Source organism: Rattus norvegicus, chromosome 3 (genome assembly GCF_036323735.1).
Source record: "Rattus norvegicus strain BN/NHsdMcwi chromosome 3, GRCr8, whole genome shotgun sequence".
Classification (NCBI taxonomy): Eukaryota; Metazoa; Chordata; class Mammalia; order Rodentia; family Muridae; genus Rattus; species Rattus norvegicus.
The window spans coordinates 45,002,543-45,021,105 of NC_086021.1; the positions used below are offsets into that span (position 1 = coordinate 45,002,543).

General features: G+C 32.2%; 1 protein-coding gene across 5 annotated transcripts in view; it reads right to left on the minus strand.

Annotated features, from left to right (window-relative positions):
* Window positions 1–1,458: 1,458 nt before the first annotated feature.
* Window positions 1,459–18,563, minus strand: part of Lrp1b (LDL receptor related protein 1B) — a 2,121,147-nt gene continuing 2,104,042 nt past the window's right edge. For 4 of the 5 annotated variants that reach the window (XM_063284873.1, XM_063284870.1, XM_063284872.1 and 1 more), the window contains 5 exons: window positions 13,243–13,319; window positions 7,545–7,635; window positions 6,424–6,568; window positions 4,403–4,501; window positions 1,459–3,288 (listed from right to left, as the gene is read on the minus strand). In XM_063284873.1, coding sequence (XP_063140943.1) covers window positions 3,148–3,288; window positions 4,403–4,501; window positions 6,424–6,568; window positions 7,545–7,635; window positions 13,243–13,319 — 553 coding nt within the window. In that variant the 3' untranslated portion in view covers window positions 1,459–3,147. The remainder of the gene's footprint in view (window positions 3,289–4,402; window positions 4,502–6,423; window positions 6,569–7,544; window positions 7,636–13,242; window positions 13,320–18,563) is intronic. The other variant, XM_063284871.1, reaches the window with a different exon arrangement.

Consider the following 18,563-nt stretch of genomic DNA (forward strand, 5'->3'; position numbering starts at 1 on the left):
AGTCCCCTACTAGGTATTTGAAAACTGTAGCAGATTTCTTGTTGTAGTTAATTATAACTACCCATACTAGTCTCTTATTACTTAAGGTCTTATATTTGAGTTTTCATAAACATATAATGTTCTTTCAATAAAAGAAAATGATTAAGTCTCAAACTTTAGATTCATCAAAACAAGTGTCCCTCATCCTATAGCAGATGTAAAGATCAAATAAAAAGTTAAAAAAGAAAAGCAAAAAACAACAACTTGCAGAAGTTAGTATTCTTTTTATATCCTCTGGATCAGTGGGTTTGAATGCAAGCTTTCAGGATTTGTGACATACAACTATTTCTACTGATACATCTTTATGGTCATATCATCAGCATTAAATTTGGAGATACTATTAATGTGTTGAGGAATTGTTTTGTTTTGTTTTATGACCCTTCTTGGTATTATTTAATGTCAGATGGGTAATTGTGTTTTCCCCCAAAATGGCTGACAGTATCTCTATTATGAGTATGCTGCTGTCATCGCCTTAATGGATAGAGTCCAGGAATCCATATTAATACTCTACCTGGAAAAGACAACTTGAGAATTAATGCCCTTAAATTTTGAGAGGTTGAAAATCCTTGATTTATGGTAAGAAATTTCTAGAAAGGTCAGATTTGTTAAGAACCGTTAATTTTTAAAAAATAAAATTTCCATACCAAAGTGTGAGTAAATTACCCAGAAAGCATTATGTTAGTGTGACCCATAAAGAGTTGTCAATATGGAGAATTATCTAATCGATTTTTAAAGCATTTACTTAGCTTTTGTAATAGAAAGTTACAAAATATAATTATATAGAACTTATATAATTGACTAACAGAAATATTAGAGATTAGGTTTCAGTAAATAAACACTTTGTCCAGTTGATTGAATTTAAATCTTCAGCAAATAAAAAATGCTGACTTTGATGCACAGCTTTACACATGCCATGGCAGAGCGAAACATTACTGAACAGAGATGTAGGCAAGGATCAGTTTCTGCACTATTTAGCAAAAACCTAACTTGACTGGACCTTTTACAAATTCCTAATGAAAAAAACCTCATTAATGATAGGTTTCATTTGCAGAATAATACTAATAAGCAATGCTACTTAAAGTAAGAATTATATGGATTGTCAGTTTTCCATGAAGTATATTGTTTTCTCAAGGAAAGAAGGAGATAATAATGGCTTATTACGGTTACATGGCTGCATGTGTAATATACTTCTTTCTGTTCTAATTTGGAGTTTATGATAAGAACAAGAAGTCAGTGAAACGTAAATGCAAGGAAACCTTTTCACTTCAAGAAAGAAAACTCTTCTCCAGGCACACTGTGGAAAATTATTCAGTGACACCTCTCCTTCCCCATAAAATATGTTTTCTAAGATAATCTTAGAATATTTAAACCATACCATGAAAGGACTTTCACCAGTTTAAAAACTACCAAACACACGCACTTAAATATGTAGAATTTCATTTAAATAAATCAGTCAACAATTTTCTTATAAAGTATTTGACACTTCATTGTAGAAACATAGGCAAAATGACTATTATAACCAAAATGAAAAATACTGTTCGATTTAAAAAATGTACTTAAACAAGAACCTGAAAAAGTTTATGGTATGCATAACATTGTTCAAGCAAATCACACAAGTATTACATAAACCAATATTCTATAAAGGCCTCAGTATGGCAAAGTTTAGAAATAGGTAGTGTGCATGCACATAGTACAACAAAAAGTTTCCTTATAAAACAGCAGTTTTTAATGCTTGTACAAAGGGATAAAGAGCAACCACAAACATATTTCATCTGTTAGATTAATACATTATGACAGCTAAAAGTCAGTCATGTCTATCAGAGGGACAAAAACGCCCCACAGCTTATGAATAAAACTTTTGTGCCTTTAAAGATATTTGTATAAAAATGCTATCTTTTTTATACAACTTAAATAAACCATATTTGTTACAATCAAAATTTGAAAACAATAGAACCAAGTGAATGGGTCTGTGTGTTTTGTATAAGCAAAGAGAAACCAAATTACCAATGCTAATGGCACAGAGGAGACTCTCCACCAGGCATCATAGCAAGTACTTCTTATACCTTGAAACATCCTTGAATCATAGTTGAATTGGGAGGACAAATAATTAGTCAAATGGCACACCAAAAGTCTTTATCAATTACTTCATACAAAGAAAATTCTATTTGATCTGACAAAGAGAGTGCATTCACAAAACTGAAATTTTCATATAATTTTGATTGATTGTGTGTGGTTTTACAGTGCTCAGCATGATTAAGAGGTAATATTAATCCACAACGTGAACATACTTGGAAATAAATATGTAAGGCATGAGGTCCCATATCCTGCTGCTGTGCTCTTAGCTCGCTGTATGCCTGAGGGTTGAGAAGTAAAATATCCTATCACACAGCAAGTCCTATTAGTCCTGTTCTAGTTATATGTTTGTTATATTCTATCAACCTAAATACCACTACTGTTACAGAGCTCGTGTATTTTGTATATCAGAGTCTAGTAAAATTTGGGAAATAAGTCATTTGTATTCATGCAAATTATCAATATTGTGTACTTTTAAAAGTTTTTTTCTTCCAAAATTCCAGTTATTCCTCTGTTGACAGAGACTAATTGCAAAGCAGGAGATGTTGAACTTGTACGAGCTAAATATTCTCAGCCAAGTCTAAATTCACTTGCATGTGCATGAAGAAGAGAGTTTGTCCTTTCAATCCAACAGAAACTACAATGACAACTTATTACAATTTTCAGAAAACAGAATGCTGAAGTGTAGAGTACTTTGCTCATTGTGGAGAACCAAATATTCTTATAAAATAGATTGCTCGTATTAACTCTAGAAAGGAATATGTTTTTTTTTAGCTTTTAACAAATTTAAAGGTGTGTCATATCAGCAGCATCATTGTAAGTTTTAGTATAGTGCAGTTATTTTTCATAAAAATACCTTAAAAATGGTGAATTGATATTCATTAGCAAAAAATAAAACCCCCAAAACTCAGAAAACAACTAACCAGGAAAAAGATAGAGATAATGCTGATGCTAAAATAAGTATAATACTGTTGGAACATATAAAAGTAATCCTTATATTTTATACATTTATACAGCATAGAAAAGTGTCCTTCATTATGCCACTGTCTCTCTGATGCCAATTTCAATTTTCTTTGGAAGCAGTTCTTTCCGTTCATCCACACTTCCTAAGGAGTTTCGACAGTTCTGTCCATCCATATACAATTTTGCATATACTGGGTTGGAATAATTTGTTGGCTGAAGGAGAAAGAGAACAAATAAAAATTTACTATCAACTTAACAAAATTAATTTATAGGATATTTATTTTTAATGATAACATGTAATTTAAATTCTCTCTTCGCAGATTTTAGTCCATGTATATGTAGAATCATAACTATATTTTACAGTAGATTAGAGGCCACACAGAAGCTTTGCTACAAAAGGAACAGCCAGTATAACTGTGAAACTTATACAATAGCTTTAGTATAAAATGGTAAACCTAGCTGTTTTAAGGATATTTGGCTTTCACCCATTGTCCTTACCTCTGACTCCTGGTGGAAGTCCACAGATGAATACAACAATTATCTAACTGGTCTGATTTTCTATTTCTACAAGGTGAATTAAGCATTAGGGAATGAAAAGAAGCCAAATCAACAAAATATATCAGATATATATGGATTCTTCCAAATAATTTTGAATTCAGAGACAACTGAGGATTTATGCCATAGTTAATTTTGAAGCTCAATAAAGGCTAACATAAGCAGGTTCCTTCAGTTGTAAATGGTATTCAACATTCCTTACTAAAGAAACTGAAACCTAACACAAGAAAGTGTCATTTCATTTTTATTTTTGTTTGAATTTCAGCTTTGTTTCTTTGTTTGTGTTTTTCTTTTTCATGCAGTATCTTAACCTTTGTTACAGCAAGAACACATATAGTCTTTATAGCATGCAAAGGAGACACTCTAGGACAAACAATGAGAATGAAAAGGACTTGATGATCAGGAACAAGAGGTGTGGAGAATCTGTACATCCATGATCTGCTGTTCTGCCTAAAATGAGATTGGTGACTGTGGACAGAATACTTTTTTCTAACGCAGCATCTAAACCTTAAAAATAACTAAGATTTCATTAGAGCTTCTCTAATTTATCTAAATTATGATGATATACTTTGTGTATATTTTAATTTAGTTTTGCATCACATATATGTAGGTAAATAACACACTGAAGAAGTCTGAGACTTTAGTGCTGTCTTGTAAACTCTTGTTAATTTCAACCATGATAAGGGCAAGTTCTGTCCAAGTCAAGTATGGCTCTGTGAATGGTGAGGGTTTGAAATGGGATGGGAAGGAAAAGATAGACTGTTTCTCTCACCCCAGAAGTTAGTGGTCCTTTCAAATCAGAGTTTAGGTAGATGGGCGGTGCTGTGTGTGGGAGCCTGAAAGCACTGGGCCCTCCCCCTATGTACCTGGACTGTACACAAACAGAAAATTTTATCTCACCTAATGACACAGAAACATTTTTAATGAAACAAAATATAATTAAATCACACAATTAATATAAAATAGCCTTTAATTCTAGGCCACATCAGGAGGCTTATGTCAACATACAGAATTTGAGATCTTTATGTCAGAGGTGAGAACCTTATTTATGTCCTGGATCTTGACACACGCTCTGCATGGAGAACATTGACTTCTGTGTAACCCTGGAAATCCTCCAGTTAAGTTTTTGACATAAAAGTTTCAGAATTCAGACAAGAGTCTTTCTTGAAGACTCAGCTACCCTTTTATAACACTTGATCATCACATTATAATTTTAGGATAAAATTATCTTCCTTAGAAGAGCTGGAAGGATGTCAGATGTCTGTTTTTTAAGATAGCTTTCTGTTTCATAGATAAATTTCCAAGTGTGCCAAGCACATATATTCTTTCAATGTAATTGAAGGTGGGTAAATGTAGTTACTTTTTATACAACAATTCAGAGTTATACTATAAAGATTACAAACCAGCTAGGAATAAACTGTTAGTGCATATCTTAAGAAATTTTACCAATTCAGTCAGCTAATTGGTAAATGTACATTTACTGAGTGCTAAGTGAGATTACGTATGAGTACATCAAAATCATATTTGAAGGACCTGAAACATGATTTAATTTTTGAAGTGTAAGTATATAAATATTTCAATAATCTCTATTTTAAGTTTAAGTAATTGTATTGATTCAATTGCTAAGACCTAAAGAAACAAGGAGATTTTAGAACTTTTCATGAAAAGCTGAAGGGTTAATTGCATTAGTTCAGGTTACATGATAGACACTGTTATCACTTGGAACAACTGGAAAGATGCCATAAGTCTAATTTTTTAAGATGGCTTTCTTTTTCACAGATAAATTCCTAAGTGTGCCAAGTAATATGATCTTTTAATGTCAAGTGTACTCTATTATAGCAATGTTAGCATTACCTATTTTATGAAAATGTCCAATTAAGAATTTGCTGGTTAATAACAAGTGAAATTAGTCCCAATGAAACTGGACTAATGAATTACTAGTGAAATCGATTTTAATATGTATATACTTCATCCATATAGTAATTGCTAATTTACCTAATAGTGACTATGATTCCAAATTTAAGGCTTAGGGAGGTAAATGATAGATTACAAAGTAGATTTCCTGAAGAGGAACTACAGAAACTGGAGAAAACCACTTAAGTATATGATTGGTCACTGTGATAATACTACAAGGTTCAATTTGGACAAGTTTCATTAGTAACTCAGTGGCTGTATAAGAGTTCAGTAAATAAGGGCTCAGATAATAAAGACAATCTTTACATAATTTATGTGAATATTTGCTTCATTTGAGCAGACTGTAATTACACATCACAGAAACATTTAAAAGATATATAAGATTTTAAAAAGCTACAGGACTGTTGAATGTTTCAAACAAATAAATTTATCATATTACATAAAAGATTTTTTCTTAAAAGGGATTTAGTTAAAAAGAAACTTCAGGACACAGCTTTGTTGCCTTTTCAACAAAAAACTATTGTGATCAAGTTAATTACTTTGAAATTGAACCAGTGAGCACTTTTCATAATGAAAAATGAAGTATCCATTCTTTCAACATTATGCTGTACATTAGAGAGGCTAGCACCCCATAATTCTTAAGTTATTATACTAAATAAAATTACATCTTTATAAACTAATGAATGCATTTTAGCATTAACAGTATTTCCCAAAGAATGTCCCCTGTATTTTCTTTTGGAGCAATCAGATAAGTCAATATATGTTAAAGTCTGTAACTATGATTATAGATACTACAAATGCATAATTAAATTCAGAATTCTGTGATGGTTTTGACTTAGGAATATTAGTACTTTCAGTTCATGATTCAAGAAATATTACCTTTACTGGATCTATCATAAAACTCGGTTCTAAAAGACCGCCATCACTGTGGTCGTGATCCACTTCATACATATTGTATGATGGATTGCCGATTTCTACATTTATTCCTCCATTGATGATAGGCTGCCTTCTAATTGTCTTTGTTCTACAATAGGTAGAGATAAAGTTGAGTATCAATTGCAAGGACATCACAATTTAAGTTCTATATAATTAAAATATTTACTGATTTGTTGACAGGGTACAACACATAAGAATTTTTGAGTGAAATATGAATAAGAAAATTTAAGTAACAGATTTTTAAATCAAAAGAATAGAAAACATAACTTGACCGTTTAAAGAATGTGATTTAACAGTGCACAGAAGCATATTACCATGGCCTCTTTATCAGTTCCTGCCCTAACTTACATGGATGATAGACTACAAGTTGTAACATTAAATAAACCCTTTCTTCCCCGCCCCCAAAAGTATTTTATTGAACATAATGCCACATTAGTGGAAAATTCACAATCCAAAGTTAAATTTCTATTTTTTCTCTGGGTTGAAAATTAACTAACAAAAATGCAATAAAGAAACTGAAATATCTTTTTTATAACCTCTAACTCAATGGCTATAATACTATTTTGTAAACTCTCATATTCCAAACTAATTCATATCTATAGAGATGCTCAGTTAAATAAACTGAAACATTTCTACTTCTTAGAAGATAAGTAAGTTAAAGCATATTACCCATTAAAAGTATATTTTATAGCACACTTGCATAGTAAATTATAGGCTTATACCAACAATTATGTACAGTAAACTAATAGCACTATCTTCATATATCTTTGTTTACTCAAGGACAGATTACTAGAAATGTAAAATTCTACAGAAATTGTCAATGATATGGCAATGTTAGTTTCATTGCACTATATACATGGATTGATTCTTTCAACACAAAACAGAGGAATACTTGTATAAATTGTAATACTTTTAAGTGAAATCAGGTATAACTACATCGGAAAAATTGTTTTGTAATTGTAATAATTAACCCGATTTTTAAGAAAAAAATCATAACTTTTCTGCCACTTTCATATGGTCCAGTCACTGCAGGTAAATCCAAAGCATGGGATCTTACATCTTACCTTCTTTTTCTCTTACAAACCACTAAGCCAATGACTAGAGTGGTTACCAAGGTCACCAGGAGGACAAGTGGCACGATGATAGCAATGCTCCCTGGAAAGAGATCAATCCACAGAAGAACAAATAGACAAATGATACAAAGGTTAGCATAGCTAATCTGTCACACTCGATCGTCTCAACACTAATGAGAACAACAACAAAGCATGGAAAAACGTTTGTATTCTGAGGTCATGACTGCCAAATCATCTTTCCAAAGAATCTGTTGGGAAGGTTGGTTAGTTATCTTTTGTTTATGAATTGCATGTAAAGTCCAGACTTTAGAGATAATTTTTGTTTCTGAATCACTGGTTTACATCACATTTATGAGAATGCAATGATGCAAGTATACATTGTAATTTAATAATGTCTGGATATATTTGCACTCAATTTTATTGGCCACAATTCCACAATTGAGGTATTTTTGTGTAAGAAGCAACTATAGTAAGCCATAGTAGCTATGGCACTTCAATGGCAGCATGGCCAAGGAGCAACAGGCATGATAGTTTTATTTGGATACACAGAAGCCTCTGTTTTGTGGATTCCTTTGGAGTGATATGCTCTTGCCATTAAATGAGTAACAAGAAGAATAATTAGAGGTCTGACACTTCTGAACTCTAAGATCTGTCACACTCAATGGTACATATACATACATCATACCTGTAGACAGTTATACAAATAACATAAAATGAAAATGTACTAAATTTATAGAAGAAAATCAGAGAACTGACTAATAAATAAATAAATAAATAAATAAATAAGCAGTTGATGTTCTCTTTCTTAAATCCCAACTCTAGAATACTTTCAGAAAAATATTCATGGAGCTTTGACTTATATTGAAAATGTCTACTTTTTGTTTTTATGTTCATGAAAAAATGTTAGTATCTGTAATTTTAACATTTGGCTTAAATGTTGTTTTAATTTTCTGTATCTAGTCATAAGAAAAAATCAGAAATAATGCTTTTCATTCATAGAAAGTGTGGTGGGGTAATGATTTCATCAGACAGTGATTCTTCTGAATCAAATCACCAATCTTGTTGGTAATGTAACTGTAGGGTGATATTCTAAGATTGAATGCAAAGAATGGTACAATGAACCTGGATTGAAGGGCCACTTCATAGCAGAAACATTACATTGCAGTTTGGAGCAGACCATGTTAACTTTTTGCTGGGCTAACACACGGTACACTTGAAACCAGACTTTCTATAGACACCCAAAGATTCAGTCTAAATACATTACTTAGCAAGTGAACTAGAAACAATATGGTCTAAAATTTAACCAAAACATAAATATTGCAAAGGTTTATGAAAAAAAATCAAAAGGTAATGTATGGTATGAATATTCTCTGCATTTCTATACTTGTATAAAATACTAGAGAAGAGGTTAATTATCACACTATACTCAATGTGCAGATACTTTATTAGAGTGACTGATATTCCAATAGTTGCAGACAGAGGATACATAATTAAGATCAAATACCGAAGATGAATTACCAAAGTATCTGCAAGTGTTCATTACAAAAAAAATCATATATATATATATGATTAACCTTAACTTGAAAAATATCTTCACTAAATTATATATTCCCTTTTTACTTAATCTTAGAACATCATTAAATGTGTAAAGACAACCAATATTAAACTCAAAGTATGCAGCATGCCTTCCTTCTCAGTATACTTGTAAATTATTTATAAATTTATATAATTACCTGTTCTACCTAGTTTCTGCCATTCCATTTGTTAGAACTATTAATTATGCATGCAAGAAAACTAAGCATCTCTTTTTCTTTTAATTTTCCCACCACAGATGGTAGTTGCAATCCCTATACGTTACATAGCTCTGTTTAAGAGCCTAAACATCTGGTATGTTTATGTAACCAATCAAGGTAACTGCAATAATGTTTAGCGTTTATGATAAATAATATAGACAGCATTTTGTTTTCATTTTTATAAACATTAATAGAAACTACTTACATTATAAAATACTAAATTTTATAGCTAATTAAGAAATTTGGTTCCTTTTCTTCTGCTTATTTCATCCGATTCTGGTTTATTTGTTTTTATTTTATTATTATTTTTATATACCTGTTCATCTCCTAATGAGAAAGAAATGGTATGGATTTCGGTGTGTATGAAACTGAGGAGGAAGATTTTGGAGGATTTGGAAGATTTAGAGAAGCAGAATCCATAATCAGAGTATGGGGGCTTATGGACAGGAAAATGGGAAGGGGAATAATGTTTGAAATGTAAGTAAAGAAATATATCTAATAAAAAATTTAAAAAAAGATGACCTGAGGTCCATATATTCAGCTTTCACTTAGCGAATACATCTTTACAGGAACTTTATCTTTAACTATGTTTGCGGTATTGATATGCATAGCACTTGAGGATGAAATGAACAGGTTTACTAAGCATGCCATCTTTTGGGCATAGTGGTGCATGCTTTTAATCCAAACACAGGATTTGGGACACAGAGCCAGGAAGATCTTTATCATTTTCAGGCCAGCCTTGTTTACAGAGAGAGCTCCATGATTTCCAGGGATGAATAGAGCCCTCATCGCGACAAAATCAACAACCGTCCACCAATATCCCCCAAAATGCATGGTATCTTAAATACTACCTTGTAGAAGGTAGACAATGTCTTTGGAACTTAGGGATGCATACCCAGCTAGTTTGGGCATCAGTACATCTAGCCATTGAGAACTGAAGGACGGCTACTCCTCAGCCCTTGAGAGAGTATGGAAACTCCTGGAATTAAAATAAAGCAGTAACCAACCGCCAGACCATAGTGGGGATGGTACAGTTGGGCAGTCATGTGTCATACAGGAAAATAGAAGAATGTTAGCAAGGCATGTGAAAGTCACATAAATGAGCTGGTAAGCTGTACTAATAGGGAAAAAGAGATGATACTGAAAAAAATAGGAAGAAATATACTAAGAATCTGTTGTTTTGTTCAATTTAAGAGCTAAAATAAAGGCTTCATATATAACTTGTGGTGTCTAGGTACCTCGGCTAATTCTGCAGCTATCTAAAATGTCAGTTGTTTGCATAGAGAAAAATGAGGAGAATCAGGGTATATACCAAGCATGAAATTCTTGAGGACAATAGGATGTAGGTCTCAGACCCAGGAGAAGGTAAAAATAAGCTCGACGTTTCAAATGAGTAGCACATGATTGATAACTGGGGCCAGGAACGCAAGGTTTGCCATGAATGGGAAATCTAGAGAAAAGGGCAATGCATGTAGCCACAGAAGAGGTTACACAAGGAAAAGGGAGCAGCTATGGGTTACCCACAGACAATGAAAGCAGAAAAATCACAATAAGAAGTTAGTGTCACAAAATTCAAAATTTGAGCATTACTCTCTCTAATATTTTATGTGAATTTAAAATAGAAATATCTAATGGCATCTCTTTCTCAGGTTCATACTCTTCGGATGAGAGAGGGTAGCCTTTCAAGTAGAATTTGAGTATAAACCCCTGGAATAATAGTTCTGCATAATTACTCAAGCTATGTTTTGTTTTGTTTTACTTGAAACTACCTGTACTCCTAGTTGGAGATTAATATGAAAGCATTACATGAATTTGAGTGTGAGTCAACTTGTGGTGAGAGCTGTCAAAGGAAGGCTCTATGCTCCAAACCAGGCCTGCTGCATGTGTTCTCCTAAGCAGGCCTATGCTTCTGCATGTGGTGATTTGCATGCAAATGGTCGCACCAAGCTCAGATGTTTGATCACTTGATCTCCAGTTGGTGGCACTTTTGATGGGTTAGAAAGTATGGCCTTGCTGTAGAAAATCTCACAAGAATGGACAAAGAGGGTTCAAAGTAACACATAATTCCTAGATCCATTTATGTCTCATGATATTTTTATATTTGCTTTTAAATTTAATTCTTTAATTTTGCTTATTCAATTTACATCCTACTCACTGCCCTCTCTCCCCATGACTTCTCTCACAAAACGTGTTATAGTTCAAGATGGGAAGTCTTAGCTTCTTGTTCCACTCACTATGAACAACCTGCTTCTTCCACTCACTCTATTACCATGGCTTGAACTCTGTGTATTTACAGTTCAATATAACAATTTCTACTTTAAGTAGCTGTGGTCATTGTATTTTTCATAGCTATGGATAAACAGCTAATACAATATATTTCTTTGCTGTTTTATTTGGAAGTGTGACCTGTAATCTCACTTTTCTTTGTAGACAAACGACTTCTGATTATGTTAGATGAAAACTCAACAAACATCCAAATTCATTGGATTTTTCCTTGAGAGGTTAACAATAGCCCTACTTCAGGTAGCTGTATTTCCCCTCTTCTTGGAACACACACAAGCTTTTTGCTTTTTGTCTTAATTATTATTATTTGTTTTTATTATTTACAAAGAAATGTTAACAGTATGTACTCTTTACTTGGAAGTTGCCCATGATTAAAACTATGGAAAACTTGACTTCCAACCTAGGACATCATTCTTGTATATATTATAAGATCAAACATAACTACATTGTCTTGATATAATAACAGAACTTGATAAGGCTTTCAAGGAAGCTTTAATGTTCTACATTAATTTAATGCTGTACGTTAGCATCATCCTCTGAGCCTGGCTTTCCTTTCTCTGGGCTGGAACAACACTGCTGAGCAACCTACACAATCAGTTGTCGAGCGTGGCTGAAAACCCTGGTGGTCTGTAGCAGCTAATTACATGCGCGAAGTAAGCATATGGACTGGGAACCAGATGTTTCTTATAGTGCTTTTTTCTTTTCCTCTTGAAAGAATGAGTATAGTAAATTCTAAGTAAAAATCATGTCATGCCTTTTTTTCCTGAACAGTCTATCTGAGTGAGCTATTCTTCTGCATTTGGCAGAAAGTTCAGGCGTCATCTAATAAAATTATTTCTTGGGAATTGTGGCTCCTATTGTGATAACATGACATCTAAATAACTAAGACCCCTTTTTTACCTTATGAAATTTCTGCTACTTATATGGACTTTCAGAGAGTAAGAGGTGGATGTGTTTCTTAATAGCATTGATATATAGATATATAGATATATAGATATATAGCATATATATACACACACATACACGTACATGTATATCAAAAGCAAGAATCATAATATATATATATATACACACATATATCTCATTTTATATATATAATGTTTCTTGCTTTTGTCTCCTCTAGTGAATGGCTAAACTTAAGGATTTTCATCAGGGATATAATTTTCTCACATCCTCAGTATATAATCACACTTCTTTCATATTATGAACTTTTCAGTCTCCCCACTCAAGGCAAAATTAGTGAAAATATATATGAATTGGGAAACTTATTCTGGCTTATTTTGAAAATCTTTACAAATGGTTGTCAGAAAATACAAAGAAATGCACAATGTTGATTGAGGTAGCTCTGCTCTGAGTCTGAAGTATTATAAGCCACAGATAAGTGATGAAACCTCTCAGTGTGGATATTGGGTTTTTATTTTTTGTTAACTTAATTCTTCATAATTTGATCAATTAGTTTTGTTTTACAACAGTGCCTCAAAAACTATATACTTTCTCTAATTACATGAAATCATTGTTATCCTTTGAAGTCTTAAATTGGTCAATGATGACATAAAGTATGAAGAAATGGCTTCTAAAGGTTTTAGACAAAAACATTACTCTGTGGCACTTACTTGTGCTGATATGCTCAGATTTGCTGCTCTTTGGGGCTGGCCTCTCACACTGTGTACCTGACCAATTAGTGGAGCACCTAGAAAAATTCAAACAACAACAGCAAATCAGTGAATAACACGTAACACAAAGCTCACTAATGCGGATACTTCAAACAAACAAACAAAAGAGAGACAATCATTTCAAAATCATCGTGATCAAGAAGATATTCTCACTAGCTCATTTTACATTTTCAGTATGCTGCATGTAACTTCAACTGAATAGCATAAATTTTGACATGTTAAAAAAATCAAGCAGTTACTTCACCAATGTTGAATGTGCATATTAAAGAATCCTCTTGATTTTTAAGTTTCTGCATTTTGTTCACCTGGTCATTTAAATCCTCACGTGTAATTAACAACCAATATTCAAGGTTTCAGGTTTTGAGTAACTGTATGTATAGAAATACTATTGTAATAAGAGATAGGGAAATACAACATTTATTTCTTGTTGTTAATTTATATGCACAACATATTCTCAACATTTGAATAACAGAAGTTGTTTCCCTTTATTGGGACCAGAACATGGTTTCCAAAATTCTACAGGAGAATAAGAGAGGGTAGGTTTGATTCAAATTTATTCTTAACAAAAAGCAGAAGTATCTAGTTGGGTGGTGCAAATAAAATGAAAGTGAGTTGTTTTCCGTGAGTGTGACCAATGATAACTGGCTTCCATAAATGTCTCTGTGAGTCTATCAGCATCAAACAATGTAGAAACAATATCATTGGTCTCACTTCAGGTGAGACTATCAAATGACTATCAAATACCACCATTTTGAGAATAGTTGTAAACTATGACAAAAAAGCTTTCAGGACAATCTCACTATGGGCTCTACATAACTATACTATAAGATTGTCACAATTATTTCATATCAGTAAGGTTGCTTCCCAAACAATGTTTCTTTTACCACATGCACATTATTTTTGATATCTATAAAAATCTTGTTGGCTCTCATAAAACATGGTGACATTTTATAAAACCATTGTAATAATAAACTCAAATTGCATCGAAAAACCAGTTTAAAACAAAATACAAAATAATCAGCAAAATTGGCAGCATTCATTTCTTTGAAGTAATAGATATTTGATTAATAATGATAACATATGATGAGCATGGAACATGGTTCAAATGAAAATTAATATCATTATTATGTTGTGTTGCTAGCAATTACCCACCTTTATGTTCAGTTACCTCATATAAGGCTTACATGAAATTTAATTTTCTATGCCTAGCATTTGTGATAATTCAATCATTACAATTCAGTCATTGAAAAAGGTCAGTTAAAATCCAGGCCTTTCAGTCTTTTTATGACACTGGATCAGAGGGAATGCAATAGGCATACAAAATTAGGGTAAATGAATGAAATGTTAAGTTTTGTAGAACATTTTATTATTTCTCATTTTGTTATTTGTGGTTTTATGGATGTATGACCTAAAAACCCTCCAAGTCTTTACAGGTTGTAATTCTTAACACACATCTCAATTCACTCAAAATAAGATGCTTGGGGGACATTTTGTAAACAAGGTCTTGAAGTAAGATATAATAGTTGAAGATGCTTTTCATTTATGTAACTTTACACCTGGAAAAATCATCTTATTTAACCACCTAGAACGCTTTCTATAACTCAATGAAAAATTTGAACAGATTAAAAACTCACTACATTATAAAGCTAAAGCTGAAACACATACAATGAAATGTGTGCAGCTACATTGAGCTGTTTTCCAAACTACTAATATTTACTCTTTATGTCATATTATTATAAAAAGTAGACCAGGATTCATCTTTAAATATGGTAATAACATTTACTCTATTTTATTGTCCTTCCAGAGCAGCAACTCTCAACCTGTGTGTCGTGATCCCCTTTGGGATTTGAATGACCTTTCAAACGGGCAACATATCAGATACCCTGAATGTCATGTGTTTACATTATGATTGGTAACAGTGGCAAAGTTATAGTGATGAAGTCGAAACAGAAATACTGTGGTTGGGGATCAGTATATGAGGAACTGTATTAGAGAGTTGCATCATTATGAAGGCTGAGAACCACTCTTCTAGAGATAAAAATCTCTGATGTCCTCATTGTACTGAATTGATTAAAATGACAGTGAAATTACCTGAAGACTGGTAGAACAAATGCTAATTGGGCAGATGGTGTTCTGACAAGTACATTGTGTATTTTACATAGTTCAGGATGTTAGGAAAATATGCTCTAGAGCCTAAGGCTACCAGACAGTGTGAAATGGAAAATGAACACAGGAACAGTGAGAACCTTATGAAAATTCCTCAGCTCTTTAGGTAGGACAGGTGGTTTTTGTTAACAATCTAATATTCCAATTTATCTATGACTTGAAGCCTAACACTTATCACAGGTAACGTAGTCATGTGTTCATGTTTTTTGAATCTCTTAGTTTTAAAGGCTAGAGTACATTTAAGTCCCATATCTTCAGAGAATAGTTTACCTATTTTATATGGGAGTAACTCTCAGAGATTACACTTAAAATAATTATTTTTTACTAGTAATACATCTTAATTAGTGATACTAACCTTGAAAATTTCTCGATATTACTGATGAAGTAATACTTTACAACCAAAGATATAATAAGATATGTTTCACTGTCTCCCTTTGTTCCAGACATGAAAATAATTTCTTTGAGATATTAAATCAAATAGAAATCATTACTCTTGTTGCCTAACTTACAAAATTACAACCTAAGACATTTGCTGCTCCAGAAGTTTCTCTTCCAATGGGTGATTTAAAACCAAGCATTTTAAAACCATTTTTATAGAATTTAATAAATCTTCATATCTATGTAGACTGCAATGATCAAAGCCATTAATGGCCCGGCACTGAAGGAAAGGAATGTGCAGATCATCACAATTTCCTGTCCAATTCCTCTTTGAATTATTTGCATAATCATGCTTACTATAATTTTGTTGGCACCCCTGTTACCCATTCTTTATTCATCAAGTAAAATTCCTCATCCAAGTTTTAGCTACCTTTGAAAATGTACTGCAATTTACTGCTATCTCTCTTCATCTAAGAATAAAACACCTGCAAGTTAGAATCACCACTCCAACACCTGCATATCATTCATTGAAGAAATATTATGTGGCTATTTCCCAGAGCATGTAAGAATGAAGCATAGAGGAAAGTTTTCATATTAACACTATGTCATTCAAAATTATTGATTAAAACCACATGAATTTTAAATACTCTTGGATTAAAGACAAAATAGGTAGATTCTTGAGTATTTAGACAAATAATAATATATACACATCCATCTTTCCATCATCATCATCTAGTCATAAGCAGCAGCATCAGTGTCTTCCTCCCAATTTTGTGCAACTATGAGTTGCTGCTTGAGAGTTGCTGATTTGACTTTCTTTGACATCACTTCGTTTATAGAATATCAGCACTTTAGAGTTAAAATATTATTTACTGCTTTACTGATTTCTTAATCTTATTCTTCCATTTTCATAAATTGTAAGCACAAAATCCCATTAATTGCATGAAATTTATTAAATATCCTAAATTCAGCTAACTATCAAACTGAATTTTTACTGAAACTTCAGATACTGAGTTCCCGTTTATCAATGAACTCATTAAAGATCATGGGATTATGAGCATGGATCCGTTTGCTAATCATGTTAATCTGATGAAACCAATACATAAGACAAATAAATATAACTGCTATAACTTCTCCATCTATGTTCTTATAACAAATTTTACTTAATTTTTTATTGTTGGGCTAAGCAGAGTAATATATAAGCCTAACAATACTGCTCAAAAGTTAGCTATGTGAATGTATCAGTTTTTTACATAGTATTTGTCAAAAATGACTTTTAATGATCAATTTTAAAAATTTATTCCCATCTGGATTTCACTATAAAAAACAAACTTATTTAGTTTATCATAACATTATAATTTATAAAATTATGTTTTAGTTATATTGTTTTTGTTTTAATTAGCTATCTACAGTAGAGGCTTATGTCTTAGTATTGCTCAGATGTTACACATAGCAACCAGAATTAGAATGTCAAAGCAGCTACATATGGCCTAAAGTATCCTTAAAACTTAGTTAATATTTAATAGCACAAATATCACAGAGAATTAAAATGTTAAAATACTAAGAATTCCTATGTAATAGAGAGATTCTTTGCAAATAGTATTAAGATTAGGGAAGAACTACTGAGTATATATTAAGATTTAGGTATGACATTCACAATAAAGATAATGAATTCATATGAACTGTCACTTTTCAGAAATATGGTCTAGAGTCATCTACTTTAGGAGAACTTCAAAATAGTATAAGATTAATAAATACTTTTTACTTTTCATCAAATTTAAAGGTCATGGGACTCTTATAGGCACAGTGAAATGCAAAGGTAAACTTTAAAACAAATGAAACCTTATTTCTCCACATTGTATGTGTGAACTTTTCTATTTTAGGTATGATGTCAGACACTCAGAAAGAAAAAAGACTCCAAACTCTCCATTTTTCTCCACATAGGAATTTAGGAAGCGATGGAAAAATTCCATGTGTGCCTTTTGGGTCTCATGCTCCTAAACTTGACTCAATAAAAATAGAAACATGACAATCACATACTTTCAAATTTGTATGAAATTTTTTAATGAAGTAAAAAGTAGACAAATTATGCCATGAAAGATACTTAACTTGTTAATTCTCCAAAGAAATTTTACTCTGAACCTTTTCATTATCATTTTCTGAATTTCTTGACCCATTCTTGTTTGGCAGAGTAAAATAATGTTTCCAACCAAGCACAAGAATTAGGTAGCAGGAAGAGCATGAGTTCATTTTATAGTATTTTCAAAACAATGATGCCTAATTATAGTTCAATGCATTAGTACACATGGTATTCTCTATTTTTTCCTGCTTAAGACAGTACAAGATTTTTAATACAAAGTCAGAATATTAAATGAATACATTTTAATAGTAAAATGACTAGAATCCCTGTACCAACTCTTAATGTCTTATTCTCTGCCCTACAGGAAAGAGGGATTATCAATACTTTTTTTCCCTCATGTCAAGCCGAAACTTTGGTTGTGATTTCAATATACCATAGATACTCGCCTAATATGTTTTGTGTGTTTGGAGACAGGTAATTATGTAGCACATCAGATAGGTCTTGAATTTTCTATGAAGTCCAATTCAACTCTACCAGTTAACCCTCTGAAATTAAAAAGTGCTAGCATAGGTGACCTTTATGACATGCATGAGTTTTGAAATTCAGCCTTCCAGGGTTGAATTTAAGCCTCTACTTT